General features: G+C 37.7%; 1 protein-coding gene across 8 annotated transcripts in view; it reads right to left on the reverse strand.

Annotated features, from left to right (window-relative positions):
* The window catches only part of NBEAL1 (neurobeachin like 1), a 240,173-nt gene that overhangs the window by 117,553 nt on the left and 106,279 nt on the right, over window positions 1–16,341 (reverse strand). For all 8 annotated transcript variants that reach the window (XM_057503678.1, XM_057503677.1, XM_057503676.1 and 5 more), the window contains 3 exons: window positions 15,586–15,744; window positions 14,105–14,264; window positions 5,508–5,596 (listed from right to left, as the gene is read on the reverse strand). In XM_057503678.1, coding sequence (XP_057359661.1) covers window positions 5,508–5,596; window positions 14,105–14,264; window positions 15,586–15,744 — 408 coding nt within the window. The remainder of the gene's footprint in view (window positions 1–5,507; window positions 5,597–14,104; window positions 14,265–15,585; window positions 15,745–16,341) is intronic.

Below are 16,341 nucleotides of genomic sequence, written 5' to 3' on the forward strand. Positions count from 1 at the left end.
CTGGTAACTGGTCTGTTTAGTTTTTCTGTTTCTTCCTTGATCAGTCTTGGAAGGTTGTATTTTTCTAGAAAGTTGTCCATTTCCTCTAGGTTATCCAGTTTGTTAGCATGTAGATTTTCATAATATTATCTAATAATTCTTTGTATTTCTGTGGTGTCCGTCATGATTTTTCCTTTCTTTTTTCTGATTCTGTTTATGTGTGTATATTCTTTGTTTCTTATTAAGTCTGACTAGGGGTTTACTTATTTTGTTAATTTTCTCAAAGAACCAGCTCTTGGTTTCACTAATTATTTTCTATTGTTTTATTCTTCACAATATTATTTATTTCTTCTCTGATCTTTATTATGTCCCTCCATCTGCTAACTTTGGATATCATTTGTTATTCTTTTCCCAAATTCAAGAATTGTGAATTTAGACTATTCATTTGGGATTGTTCTTCCCTATTTAAAAAGGCCTGGACTGCTATATACATTCCTCTTAGAACTGCTTTCACCGCCTCCCACAGAAGTTGGGGCATTGCGCTGTTGTTTTCATTTGTCTCCATATATTGCTTAATCTCTGTTTTACTTTGGTCACTGATCCATTGATTATTTAGTACCATGTTGTTAAACCTCCATGTGTTTGTGAGCCTTTTTGTTTTCTTTGTACAATTTCTTTCTAGTTTTATACCTTTGTGGTCTAAGAAGTTCATTTGTAGAATTTCAATCTTTTTGAATTTACTGAGGCTCTTTTTTTTGGCCTAGTAATGTAGTCTGTTCTGGAAAATGTTCCATGTGCACTTGAGAAGAATGTGTATCCTACTGCTTTTGGGTGGAGCATTCGGTAGATCTCTGTTAGGTCCATCTGTTCTAGAGTGTTGTTCAGTGCCTCTGTGTCCTTACTTATTTTCTGTCTGGTTGACCTGTCCTTTGGAGTGAGTGGTGTGTTGACGTCTCCTAAAATGAACACATTGCATTCTATTTTGTCTTTTAATTCTGTTAGTATTTGTTTCACATATGTAGGTGCTCCTGTGTTGGGTGCACAGGTATTTATAATGGTTCTATCCTCTTGTTGGACTGAGCCCTTTATCATTATTTAATGTCCTTCTATTTCTCTTCTTACTTTCTTTGTTTTGAAGTCTATTTTGTCTGATACAAGTACTGCAACACCTGCTTTTTTATCCCTTTTGTTTGCATGGAATATCTTTTTCCATACCTTTACTTTTAGTCTGTGTATGTCTTTGGGTTTGAAATGAGTCTCTTGTAAACAGCATACAGATGGGTCTTGCTTCTTTACCCATTCTATTACTCTGTGTCTTTTGATTGTTGCATTTACTACATTTACATTTAGGGTGATTATCAATTGATAGGAACTTATTTCCATTGCAGGTTTTGGATTTGTGGTTACCAAAGGTTCAAGGGCAGCTTCTTTACTTTCTGACCATCTAACTTAACTCACTTATTACACTATTATAAACACAGTGTGATGATTCTTTATTTCTCTCCCTTCTTTTTCTTCCTCCTCTACTCTTTATATGTTAGGTGTTTTATTCTGTAGTCTTTGTGTTTCCTTTGGCTGGTTTAGTGGATAGCTGATTTTATTTTGCATTTAGTTAGTATTTGGTTGGTCTACTTTCTTTGCTGTGGTTTTATTTTCTCTGGTGACAGGTATTTAGTCTTAGGAGCACTTCCATCTAGAGTAGTCCCTTTAAAATACACTGTAGAGATGGTTTGTGGGAGGTAAATTCCCTCAACTTTTGCTTCTCTGGGATTTGTTTAATCCCTCCTTAAAATTTATATGGAAATCTTGCTGAATACAGTATTCTTGGTCCAAGGCCCTTCTGTTTCATTGCATTGAATATATCATGTCATTTCCTTCTGGCTTGTAAAGTTTCTGCTGAGAAGTCTGATGATAGCCTGACAGGTTTTCCTTTGTACATGATCCTTTTTTTCTCTCTGGCTGCTTTTAATACTCTGTCCTTGTCTTTGACCTTGGCCATTTTAATTATTGTATGTCTTGGTGTTGTCCTTCTTGGATCCCTTGTGTTGGGAAATCTGTGTACTTCCATGGTCTAAGAGACTATTTCCTTCCCCAGCCTGGGGAAGTTTTCAGCAATTATTTTTTCATAGACACTTTCTATCTCTTTTTCTCTTTTCTTCTTCTTCTGGTACCCCTATAATGTGAATATTTTTCCATTTGGATTTGTCACACAGTTCTCTTAATATTCTTTCATTACTAGAGATCCTTTTATCTCTCTCTGCCTCTGCTTCTCTGTGTTCCAGTTCTCTGATTTCTTTTCCATTAACCATCTCTTCCACCTCATCCAGTCTGCTCTTAGATCCTTCCATTGTTGTTTCGTTTCTGTTATCTCCCTCCGGAATTCATCCCTTAGCTCTTGCATATTTCTCTGTAGCTCTATCAGCATGCTTGTAACTTTTATTTTGAGATCTTTTTCAGTAAGATTGGTGACTTCAGTCTCACCAAGCTCTCTCTCTGGTGTTTGAGGAATTTTGCCCTGAACAAGTTTCTTCTGTCTTTTCATGATGATGGGAGTTCTCGTCGGTGAGTGGCACATGTGTCAGCTGGGAGGACAAAGTCCCTTCCTGCTTGCCGGTTGCCTTGCCTGTCTCCGCTGTCTGTGCTGGTTAACCACACAGAGGGAGCAGCCTCTGGGTTAATCCCCTAAGCTGCTGTGGGTAGGGCGGTCTTCGAGATGGCCTATGGCAATGGCAGGGGTCGCAGGCTCACAGCATGTATTCTGATGCAAGAGCAAAGCCCCTTCGTGCTTCCCAGATGCTGCACCTGTCTCTGCTGTCTGTGCTCATTAACTGCATGCAGAGAGCAGCCTCTGGGTTAATCCTCTCAGCTGCTATGGGCAGGGCAGCTCTCGGGATGGCTTAGGGCACCGGCGGGGTCCAGGCAAGTGGCATGTGTTCTGCCACAAGAACAAAGCCCCTTCGTGTTTTCTGGACTCTGCACCCATCTCTGCTGTCTTTGCCATCAACTACGTGCAGGGGGCAGCCTCTGGGTTAATTCCTTGAGCTGCTGTGGGGGGGGCAGCCCTCGGGATGGCCTAGAGAACTGGTGGGCTTCATAGGTGAGCAGCGTGTGTTCTGCTGTGAGAACAAAGCCCCTTTGGGTCTCCCAGACTCTGCGCCAGTGTTCGCTGTCTGTACAAGTCAACTGCATGCAGGGAGCAGCCTCTGGGTCTAGGCCGGTTAGCTGTGCGCAGGGAAGCCTTTGTGTTAAGCTCCGTGGTTGCTGTAGGTGGGGCTGCTTCTTGGCTATTCTGCCACAATAGCGGGTAAGCTGGTTTGCTTGCAGTGCTGGCGGGGTGAAAGTAATGGTAGGCTGCTTATCACCATGAGGGGGTTCGGAGCTGTGCTGCCACACAGGGGGTTAGGGTGCCTGAGGTTTCTTAAAGTTGCCAGCTTGCTAGGCTGAGTGTGCGTAGATGATTTTGTCCACCTGTTAAGGCCCTAGCCCTTGAAGACTTTTAAAGCACCTGCTTTTTTTTTGTCCCAGGGCAGCCAGTTGTGGGAACCTCTTTGCAGTCTTAATCTCGGATTTTGCTTTTCCACTCCTCTAATATCCAGTGCACTGTGATGTGTGTCTGTGCTCCTGGGACAGATTACTAGAGCTGGTTATTTAGCAGTCCTGTGCTTCCACTCCCTCCCCGCTCTGATTCTTTTCCTCCCACCAGTGAGCTGGGGTGCGGGGAGTGCTCAGGTCCTGCCAGATTATGGCTTTGTATCTTACCCTTTTCCATGAGATGTTAGGTTCTCGCAGATATAGCCTGGTTCAGGTACTCTATCTCCTGGTAACTCTTTTAGGAATAGTTGTATTTGCTGTGTTTTCATAATATATATAGTTTTGGGAGGAGATCTCCGCCACCCTACTCAGCCTGCCATCTTGAGAATCTCTCTCCAGGTATGATCTTTAAGACATTTTTATCACAAAGCCAGAAAACTTCTATCTAAATGAAAAGAACTTTGGTTCCCAGTACAAATCAGAATTTCTAATTCTGATAAATTTCACAGATGAACAATATTAGTAGAGCTTTCAGTATCAATGCTTCTAATGAATGCTGATGTTGATATAGACAGCAGTATACCTCAATGAGTCACAATTGACATGTGAAGTTTCTTTCTTCACTAATGTTATCAGTCAGAGTCACCATTATTCTGCCAGTATAGAATACCAATTTTTTTTCTTAAAGATTAAGCTTTGCTTGGCAAAGAAATTTTCATGACTTTAAAATTTCCATAAAGACCTATTTCATGTCTATTTTATTTACATGTAATGGATAAAAACTAGACTGCACTGATAGCTGTTTCAAACTGTACCCAAAAAGAAAAACATCAATTTATATGACCTGCTTCAAGTACAAGACAGCAAAATCCATCAAAATGTAAAATGGGAATATCCTCTGACACAGCAATACCATTTCATGGATTTGAATCTCTGACCTGAAAGACAACTCTCCCACTGAACAATCTTCTTGGGATAATGGTGTGCTTGAGTCTAGCTAGTGTCTGTCTTCTAAGCTCCACTAATCTGAAGACATGTTATTTGAGGCAGAAGTGTTGGTTTTTTCCTCATCTGTCTTTTCATCAAAGTTCCTCTTAATATCTTCAGCTGATACATTTTTACCACTGTCTTTTGTTAACATAGTCCTACTGTGCTTCTGAAAAATTTCCGTTTTCAACATTTGCTGTTGAAAAAATACCATGTATTGCCAACCCACTTGCTGAGGTATTTGATGGCTACCACAGACATATTACTACAAACAGGCAAAAACCTATGTAAAATGATGCTCTTAACCTAAGTTCAGTAGCAAAAACAAGAGACAATTAAATGTCCATCCATAGAGAAACAGATTACACTTTATGGAACAGCCGTATAATGAAAATCTACACAGCCATTAAAGAGAAAGATAGAGATCTAGATTTACTGATGGGAAAATACTGTAATGTAATTAGGGAGCACAATTAAAAAGAAAAGCAAAGAAACAAATTAAACAGTAGACAGGCCAGTAGTTACCAAAGGAAGAGAGAGATTATAATCAGAAGGAAGCACATGGGATAAGAATTTCTTGACTTAGTTAAAGGTTAAATGGACACAGTGTGGGCAAATTATTATTGGAATACTCATAAACAGATTATAGAAAATCCTTTCCACAAAGTTTAAAACATTCAGGAACTCTAAAATATGGTATATGAATTAGAAATGGTCACAGTCATTGAAGGTTCTTGACAAAGAAACTATTCTCTGCTAACTAAAGAAGTTTCCATTCTGGAAAGGGCATATTTATAGGAGACCATGTAGGACTAAGAAAAACAAATTCACATGCTGATTTCCTGTGATTACATGAAGTTCATTGATCTCAAAAAAGGAAATTATTTATTTATAAAATTACATCATTTATAAAATAAATTAAAACTTACATCTGGTGTAAAATACTCAGTCTGTGTTATTCCAGGTATAACAACACTGCTATTTTTACGTGTATCTTTAAACTTACTAACCTTTCTGCAGATGACCACCCTGACGTTTATATATGCTCTGTGAGACAGATATACGACAGATAACAGATCCTTGAAATTAATAACAGGATCTATGATGGGAGAAAACAAAAAGTTAAAAATCCAGAGATAATCAAAGAACTGTGGGTAACAGTTATATAATTGTTGAAATAGTTGTTTCCTTTTTCTTTTCCTTTTTCTTTTTCCTGTTAACAACAAAGGCCCTTTATTTTCTCCCCAGCTTTACTGAGCTAGAAACTGACAAAAAAGTAATGCTATAATGAACATGGGAGTGCAGATATCTCTTTATGATAGTGATTTCATTTCCTTTGTCTATATACCCTGAAAAGGAATAGTTGGATCATATGGTAGTTGTATTTTTAATTTTTGGAGGAACAGCCATACAGTTTTCTATAGTGGCTTTACAAATTTTTATTCCCACCAACACCTCACAAAGGTTCCATTTCTCTACATTCCCACCAGCACTTGTTAAGCTCTTGTCTTTTTGATAATACCCATCTTAGCAGATGTGAGGTGATTCCTCATTCTGGTTTTGATTTGCATTTCCCTGATGATCAGAGATGTCAAGCACATTTTCATGTGCCTGTTGACCATTTGAATGTCTTTAGAAAAATATCTAGTCAGATTCTGCTCATTTAACTGAATTAAAAATAAAAATAGTTTTGCTATTGAATTGTATGATTTCCTTACATATTTCGGATATTAACCACTTAACAGATATTTGACTCTCAAATATTTTCTCCGATCTGTAGGTTGCCTTTTCATTTTGTTGGCGGTTTATTTTGCTATAGAAAAAAAGCCTTTTAGTTTGGTGTAATCCCACTTGTTTATTTTTGCTTTCATTGCTTCTGTTTTGGGTGGCATATCCATAAAGTCATTGCTAAGACAAATACCAACATTTTTCCCTGTTTTCTTCTAGGAGTTAAATGGTTCAGAGCTTACATTGAAATCTTTAAGCCATTTGGACTTAATATGTATGAGTGATATAAGAACGGTTCCATTTTCATTTTTTTGCATACATATATCCAGTTTTCCCAACATTTATTGAAGAGACATTGATTTTCCCATTGAGTATTTTTGATCTCTTGATAACTATTAGATGACTATAGAGGCACGGTTTTATTGCTGAGCATTCAATTCTGTTCCATAAAAAACAATCCTGTGTTTTTGAATGTGAATACCATACTATTTTGATTACTAACAGCTTTGTATTATAGTTTGGCTTGAAATTAGGAGATAAGATGTCTCCAGCTTTCTTCTTTTTTCTCAAGTTCTTTTTCCACGAAAAAACTGTGGATAAAACTTATATAAATACTGAAATAACAGTTTCACGTGGAATAAGACCTACTGACATGTTTAAATATCATAAAGAAAACATATTTAGAGGGTTGAACATCCTCCTGAGTTAACCTAAATAACTGCTCTTTCTTTTTGATTAACTGAAAATATTGTCAATACTGCTGTAATCTTCTACCATTCTTTTTTTTGTTATTATTAATCTACAATTACATGAAGAATATTATGTTTACTAGACTCCCCCCTTTCACCAAGTCTCCCCCACAAACCCCATTACAGTCACTATCCATCAGTGTAGTAAGATGTTGTAGAATCACTACTTGTCTTCTCTGTGTTGCACAACCCTTCCCACCACATTATACATGCTAATCAGAATACCCCCTTTCTTCTTTCCCGCCCTTATCCCTCCCTTCCCTCCCATTCTCCTCAGTTACTTTCCCTTTGGGAACTGTTAGTCCATTCTCGGGTTCTGTGATTGTGCTCCAGCTTTCGTCCTTCAGTTTTTCTTTGTTCTTATACTCCACATATGAGTGAAATCATTTGGTATCTGTCTTTCTCCACTTGGCTTATTTCACTGAGCATAATACCGTCTAGCTCCATCCATGTTGTTGCAAATGGTACGATTTGTTTTCTTCTTATGGCTGAATAATATTCCATTGCGTATATGTAACACATCTTTTTTTTTTTAATTTTATTTTGGTATCATTAATTTACAATTACATGAAGGACATTATGTTTACAAGGCTCCCCATTCAACAAGTCCCCCCCACATCCCTGTTCACAGTCACTGTCCATCAACATAGCAAGATGCTGTAAAATAACTACTTGTCTTCTCTGTGTTGCACAGCCCTCCCCGTGCCCCCACACACTATACATGCAAATCGTAATGCCCCCTTTCTTTTTTTCCCGCCCTTATCCCTCCCTTCCCACCTGTCCTCCCCAGTCCCTTTCCCTTTGTTAAATATTAGTCCATTCTTGGGTTCTGTGCTTCTGCTGCTGCTTTGTTCCTTCAGTTTTCTTTTGTTCTTATACTCCACATATGAGTGAAATCATTTGGTACTTGTCTTTATCCACCTGGCTTATTTCACTGAGCATAATACCCTCTAGCTCCATCCATGTTGTTGCGAATGGTAGGATTTGGTTTTTTCCTACAGCTGCGTAATATTCCATTGTGTATCTGTACCACATCTTCTTTATCCATTCATCTACTGATGGACATTTAGGTTGCTTCCATATCTTGGCTATTGTAAATAGTGCAGCGATAAACACAGGGGAACATGTGTCTTTTTCAAACTGGAGTGCTGCATTCTTCGGGTAAATTCCTATGAGCAGAATTCCTGGGTTAAGTGCTATTTCTATTTTGAGCATTTTGAGGAACCTCCATACTGCTTTCCACAATGGTTGAACTAATTTACATTCCCACCAGCAGTGTAAGAGGGTTCCCCTTTCTCCACAACCTTGCCAACATTTGTTGTTGTCTGTCTTTTGGATGGTAGCCATCCTTACTGGTGTGAGATGATATCTCATTGTGGTTTTAATTTGCATTTCTCTGATGACAAGCGATGTGGAGCATCTTTTCATGTGTCTGTTGGCCATCTGAATTTCTTCTTTAGAGAACTGTCTATTCAGCTCCTCTGCCCATTTTTTAATTGGGTTATTTGCTTTTTGTTTGTTGAGGTATGTGAGCTCTTTATATATTTTGGATGTCAATCCTTTATCAGATCTGTCAATTAAGAATATATTCTCCCATACTGTAGGATACCTTTTTGTTCTATTGATGGTGTCCTTTGCTGTACAGAAGCTTTTCAGCTTGATAGAGTACCATTTGTTCATTTTTGCATTTGTTTCCCTTGCCCAGGGAGATATGTTCAAGAAGAGGTCCCTCATGTTTATATGTCTAAGAGATTTTTGCCTATGTTTTTTTCTAAGAGTTTTATGGTTCCATGACTTAAATTCAAGTCTTTGATTCATGTCGAATTTACGTTTGTGTATGGTGTTAGACACTGATCCAGTTTCATTCTCTTCCATGTAGCTGTCCAGTTTTGCTAGCACCATCTGTTGAAGAGACTGTCATTTCCCCATTGCATGTCCATGGCCCCTTTATCGAATATTAGTTGACCATATATCTTTGGGTTAATGTTTGGAGTCTCTATTCTGTTCCATTGGTCTGTGGCTCTGTTCTTGTGCCAGTACCAAATTGTCTTGATTACTGTGGCTTTGTAGTAGAGCTGAAGTTGGGGAGTGAGATCTCCCCCACTTTATTCTTCCTTCTCAGGATTGCTTTAGCTATTCAGGGTCCTTGGTGTTTCCATATGAATTTTTGAACTATTTGTTCCAGTTCATTGAAGAATGCTGTTGGTAGTTTGATAGGGATTGCATCGAATCTGTATATTGCTTTGGGCAGAATGGCCATTTTGACGATATTAATTCTTCCTAGCCAGGAGCATGGGATGAGTTTCCATTTGTTAGTGATCTCTTTAATTTCTCTTAAGAGTGTCTTACAGTTTTCAAGGTATAGGTCTTTCACTTCCTTGGTTAGGTTTATTCCTAGGTGTTTTATTCTTTTTGATGCTATTGTGAATGGAATTGTTTTCCTGATTTCTCTTTCTATTAGTTTATTCTTAGTGTATAGAAAAGCCACAGATTTCTGTGTGTTAATTTTGTATCCTGCAACTTTGCTGAATTTCGATATTAGCTCTAGCAGTTTTGCAGTGGAGTCTTTAGGGTTTTTTATGTACAATGTCATGTCATCTGCAAATAGTGACAGTTTGACTTCTTCTTTACCAATCTGGATTCCTTGTATTTCTTTATTTTGTCTAATTGCCGTGGCAAGGACCTCCAGTACTATGTTAAATAACAGTGGGGATAGTGGACATCCCTGTCTTGTTCCCGATCCCAGAGGAATAGCTTTCAGCTTCTCGCTGTTCAGTATGATGTTGGCTGTGGGTTTATCATAGATGGCCTTTATTATTTTGAGGTACTTGCCCTCTATGCCCATTTTGTTGAGAGTTTTTATCATGAATGTATGTTGAATTTTATAGAATGATTTTTCAGCATCTATGGAGATGATCATGTGGTTTTTGTCCTTCTTTTTGTTGATGTGGTGGATGATGTTGATGGATTTTCGAATGTTGTACCATCCTTGCATCCCTGGGATGAATCCCACTTGGTCGTGGTGTATGATCCTTTTGATGTATTTTTGAATTTGATTTGCTAATATTTTGTTGAGTATTTTCGCATCTACATTCATCAGGGATATTGGTCTGTAGTTTTCTTTTTTGGTGGGGTCTTTGCCTGGTTTTGGTATTAGGGTGAGGTTAGCTTCATAGAATGAGTTTGGGAGTATTCCCTCCTCTTCTATTTTTTGGAAAACTTTAAGGAGAATGGGTATTATGTCTGTATGTCTGATAAAATTCTGAGGTAAATCCATCTGGCCCAGGGATTTTGTTCTTTGGTAGTTTTTTGATTACCACTTCAATTTTGTTGCTGGTAAGTCGTCTGTTTAGATTTTCTGTTTCTTTCTGGGTCAGTCTTGGAAGGTTCTATTTTTCTAGGAAGTTGTCCATTTCTCCTAGGTTTCCCAGCTTGTTAGCATATAGGTTTTCATAGTAGTTGCTAACAATTCTTTGTATTTCTGTGGGGTCCATCGTGATTTTTCCTTTCTCGTTTCTGATTCTGTTGATTTGTGTTGACTCTCTTTTCCTCTTAATAAGTCTGGCTAGAGGCTTATCTATTTTGTTTATATTCTCGAAGAACCAGCTCTTGGTTTCTTTGATTTTTGCTATTGTTTTATTCTTCTCAATTTTATTTATTTCTTCTCTGATCTTTATTATGTCCCTCCTTCTGCTGACCTAGGGCCTCATTTGTTCTTCTTTTTCTAATTTCGATAATTGTGACATTAGACCATTCATTTGGGATTGTTCTTCCTTCTTTAAATATGCCTGGATTGCTATATACTTTCCTCTTAGGACTGCTTTTGCTGTATCCCACAGTAGTTAGGGCTTTGTGTTGTTGTTGTTTGTTTCCATATATTGCTGGATCTCCATTTTGATTTGGTCATTGATCCATTGATTATTTAGGAGTGTGTTGTTAAGCCTCCAAGTGTTTGTGAGCCTTTTTTGCTTTCTTTGTACAATTTATTTCTAGTTCTATGCCTTTGTGGTCTGAAAAGTTAGTTGGTAGGATTTCAATCTTTTGGAATTTACAGAGGCTCTTTTTGTGGCCTAGTATGTTGTCTATTCTGGAGAATGTTCCATGTGCACTTGAGAAGAATGTGTATCCTGTTGCTTTTCGATGTAGAGTTCTGTAGATGTCTATTAGGTCCATCTGTTCTAGTGTGTTGTTCAGTGCCTCCATGTCCTTACTTATTTTCTGTCTGGTAGATCTGTCCTTTGGAGTGAGTGGTGTGTTGAAGTCTCCCGAAATGAATGCATTGCATTCTATTTCCTCCTTTAATTCTGTTAGTATTTGTTTCACATATGTTGGTGCTCCTGTATTGGGTGCATATATATTTATAATGGTTATATCCTCTTGTTGGACTGAGCCCTTTATCATTATGTAATGTCCTTCTTTATGTTTTGTTATTTTCTTTATTTTGAAGTCTCTTTTGTCTGATACTAGTATTGCAACACCTGCTTTTTTCTCACTGTTGTTTGCATGAAATATCTTTTTCCATTCCTTGACTTTAAGTCTGTGCATGTCTTCAGGTTTGAGGTGAGTCTCTTGTAAGCAGCATATGGATGGGTCTTGCTTTTTTATCCATTCTATAACTCTGTGTCTTTTGATTGGTGCATTCAGTCCATTTACATTTAGGGTGATTATTGAAAGGTATGTACTTATTGCCATTGCAGGCTTTAAGTTTGTGGTTACCAAAGGTTTAGGGTTAGCTTCTTTACTATCTTACCGTCTAACTTAACTCACTTATTAAGCTATTATAAACACGGTCTGGTGATTCTTTATTTCTCTCCCTTCTTATTCCTTCTCCTCCCTTCTTCATATGTTGGGTGTTTTGTTCTGTGCTATTTTTAGGAGTGCTCCCATCTAGAGCAGTCCCTGTAAGATGCCCTGTAGAGGTGGTTTGTGGGAGGCAAATTCCCTCAATTTTTGCTTGTCTGGGAATTGTTTAATCTCTCCTTCATATTTAAATGATAATCGTGCTGGATACAGTATTCTTGGTTCAAGGCCCTTCTGTTTCATTGCATTAAGTATATTTTGCCATTCTCTTCTGGCCTGTAGGGTTTCTGTTGAGAAGTCTGATGATAGCCTGATGGGTTTTCCTTTGTAGGTGACCTTTTTTTCTCTCTGGCTGCCTTTAATAGTTTGTCCTTGTCTTTGATCTTTGCCATTTTAATTATTATGTGTCTTGGTGTTGCCCTCCTTGGATCCCTTGTCATGGGAGTTCTGTGTACCTCTTTGGTCTGAGAGGCCATTTCCTCCCCTAGTTTGGGGAAGTTTTCAGCAATTATTTCTTCAAAGACACTTTCTATCCCTTTTTCTCTCTCTTCTTCTTCTGGTACTCCTATAATGCAGATATTGTTCCGTTTTGATTGCTCACACAGTTCTCTTAAAATTATTTCATTCCTGGAGATCCTTTTATCTCTCTCTGCATCAGCTTCTCTGCATTCCTGTTCTCCGTTTTCTAGTCCATTAATGGTCTCTTGCATCTCATCCATTCTGTTTTGAAGTCCTTCCAGAGATTGTTTTATTTCCATATTCTCCCTCCTTAGTTCTTGCATATTTCTCTGCAAGTCCATCAGCATAGTTATGACTTTTGTTTTGAATTCTTTTTCAGGAAGACTGGTTAAATATATCTCCCCAGGTTCCTTCTCAGGGGAAGATGTAGAAGATGTCGAAGCTGTCTGGGTTAGTCTTGTCTGGATCAAATTTTTTTGCCTTTTCATGTTGATAGGTGCAGTGAAGTGCTATTGACACGTCTATCAGCTGGGAGAGTCAAGCCTCTTTCCACTTGGCTCCTGGCCTTTCTTTACTGGGACAACTGCGTCCCCTAGTGGCCTGTGTTGGGCAATTGCATGTAGATTGGGTCTTTGTATCTTGCCCGGCTGGTATGGAGGAAGCTCCCTTGCTGAGGGCGTGGCCAGCCTCAGGCTGCTGCTCTGCTATGGCAGGGCCCCAGAGGGGTATGGACAGGGGGCTGTTGGGCTGTTTACTTCCGTGAGGGGTCTCAGAGCTGTTGCCCAGGGGGTTATGGCGCCCAGAGTTCCCGAGGATTCCCAGCTGCTGCGGTAAGTGTCCTGGGACACTTCTGTCCAGCTGTGGGGTCTGTGTCCCTTTAAGACTTTCAAAAAGCACTCGCTTTTCTTTGGCTCAGGGGCGCCGGCTGCAGGGACCTGCTCACAGGTCTTACTGTCCTGTTTCCCTAGCATCCAGCACACCACGCACTGTGTGTCCGTGCTCTGGTGTGGATGGCTAGCATCAGCTATTTAGCAGTCCTGGGCTCCCTCTCCCTCCCTGCTCCGACTCCTCTCCTCCTGCCAGGAGCTGGGGTGAGGGGCACTCAGGTCCCACCAGGCCATGGCTTGTATCTTACCCCCTTCGCGAGGCGCTGGGTTCTCGCAGGTGTGGATGTAGTCTGGCTGTTGTCCTGTCTTCTGGTCTCTCCTTTAGGAATAGTTGTATTTGTTGTATTTTCAAAAATATATATGGTTTTGGGAGGAGATTTCCCCTGCTCTACTCATACTGCCATCTTCAGCTTGGCCTCTACCATTATCTTTTTATATACATACCTTATATATTTGTCTTCATAAGATGGTAAACTATTCAAGACATAGTGCCTCATCCTATATCTTTTGAAGTCCTGGCACCTAATATAAATTCTACAATTTGTACTATTACAAAAAAAGGTTTATTAAAAAAATAAAATAAAAACAAAAAGGGTTATCTGAAATAAGTTTTCATTTTGCCTTTAAAAATTTAACCTCCATAAACAAAGGAAGAATATTTTGTATCTATTTTCTCTAGTGTCCATTTCTTATTATAGAAACTCAGATATTTACTAATTACTCAATCAATAAACATTTCCTACAGGCCAACCAAGTACAGCATTATGTTATGTCATAGGGAGACTAAAACAACAAAGGTGAGTAAGAAACAGTACTCCAGGCAAGCCCTGCTGAATCAAATGAAAGGTAATTTAAAAAGCAACCTGAGGAAGGAGGAAGAAAAAAAAACCTTCAGGAAAAAAAACCCTGTAAACCATCAAGTAAAATTATGCTACTATGAAGAACGTTTCTTAAATGTATTAGTATTACCAGTCTTAATCTTACCTGTATTTATGATTTGATTAGTGAGGCTTTTAATAAGAGATGTAGTAACAGGTGCTTCATTGAGAAGGAGTCCCAATCCTGAGTAGCCAACTTCTCTAAGTCGAATACGTTGTTTACTTCGTTCATAAACATTTGTGCATTTCAACATTTGTTCTATAACCTGGTCATAGTAATATATTCTTCTCAATATGGAGAACTAAGAACTTGCCATTTAGGTTAATATTGAATAAAATACTACAGTATAATATTTTTGAGCATTATTTTGTTCCTTAAGCATAAAAAGCAAACAAGCCCAGCACTAATATCAAAGAGTACTCCATATCCATATTAAAGAATGGATTTAAGAAGAAACTAGACTGAAACACATTTGCATTTGCATAATTAATATGTTTAAAACTCTACTTTAAATATATTTCTCAGCAGATCAAAGAAGTAACTTAAAATTTTGTTTAATGTCTAAGGTGTAGATGGAAACAAACCCCTATATCCTGCAAGAGGACCAAAGGTATGTTTGAAAGAGAACAAAGATACTTCAAGATATAGTAATTTATGTAACACTACATAATAGTTATCAAAATAATTTTCAAGAATGAGAAAACATTGACATAATACTTAATCTTCATAAAGGAACCCCTGTTTGGGCAGCAGTTTTAAAGAGCAGCCTCAGGAGTCACCATAACCAATACTCTAGAGAAACTACATCAGACCATTTTTACTGCACCTTTACTTTCCAAAGTTTGGGGATTCCAAACATAAGCAATCAAAATTGAAAGCTGTAAGAAGACTTTATAATGTAACACTATGATGTAAGAGAAAACAACAGTCACAAGGCAATTAGGCATAATGTGTTAAGAGAATAAATCATGAAAAAAAATGTATTTGGCAACAGAAATGCAACTGCCTCCTCTACTTTTAGTTAACAAAACAGGTGGGGTGGTGAATTCAATCAACGTTCAAAGTAACTGTTTGGATAGCTTAACAATATATATTCAATATCCTTTGACCAGTTACTAATTTCTCTGGTCTCAATTTCTTTATATGTAAAATAAGGATAGGAATATCCACTTCATAAAGTTTTTGCAAGGATTAAGAAAACTAGTATGTGAGGAGTGTTTAGTGCTGACAAACAGTGGACGCTACATAAAGTTAGTTATTATTATTAACTAATAAAATGTCTCATCTGCCATGCAGACCCACAGTAAGTCAAAAGGAAGCTGAGAGGTTTTATATTGAGGATGGTATGACAAAGTGAATAATAATTGATCATTATTCACTGAAATAATTGATCAGATTACAATATAATGTTTTTAAATATGAAAACAAAAACATTAAATGTCTATATCAAAACAAATTAAATAATTTAAAATTAGATAGAAATATATATGAAAAAGAATTTACATTCATAAAATGGATATACTATGAATAAATTCATAAACTCACAAATGCCCCAAAATATAAAAATACTTAATAAATGTTCATACCTTAAAAATGATTTCTCTTAGTCTGTCAGAATACTTTTGATTTAAGAGCAAGGCATAAAGTATGTCAGCATTTCCTGGTTCAAACAGCAGTAAGAAAAGCTGGCCTCGGGTTGGGCTGGTACGTAGAAGACTGAAGAGTATATCCAAAATTCCAAAGAGCTTTTAAAATTAAACAGCACAAAATAAACAACCACAGTCATATATGGAAGCATAAATAAAAAACCAGAGTTATTTAACTAAATCCTATATACACTAATGTTCTAGCTTAACTAGACTATCTGATGTCTTCTGAAATAGCCCTGGTTTTCTTCTCCATTATGCTTTTAGCTTATTCAATTGACTTTTGGGTATCTTCTCACTACCCATATACACCTGCTAAACCATACCTATCCCACTTTACTCATTTGAAAAGCCATTTCTCCCATAAAGCCTTTTCTAGTCTCCTCAACATGTAATACTCTCCTATGAAAATCTCATAGGTCTTTGTATCTCTCTTACAGATATTATCAACCCCTTTTTTGTTTCATAATCACTTATAAATTTCTCATCCATCCCTGACTCCATTAGGCTAGCAGTAAGAATGCTAGTTTATTAATTATTATATACCTACAATATCTAGTATTATTTTATGTATATAGTAATTCTTCAATAAAAACTTCTTGAATTGACCAAGAAAATATCTTTAGCAAAAAAATCACAGCAGGTGACAATATACCTATCATGAAATAAGATGGCTACTCATTATTCTAAATAACA

The sequence above is a fragment of the Manis pentadactyla genome, chromosome 6 (assembly GCF_030020395.1).
Source record: "Manis pentadactyla isolate mManPen7 chromosome 6, mManPen7.hap1, whole genome shotgun sequence".
In the NCBI taxonomy this organism is placed as follows: Eukaryota; Metazoa; Chordata; class Mammalia; order Pholidota; family Manidae; genus Manis; species Manis pentadactyla.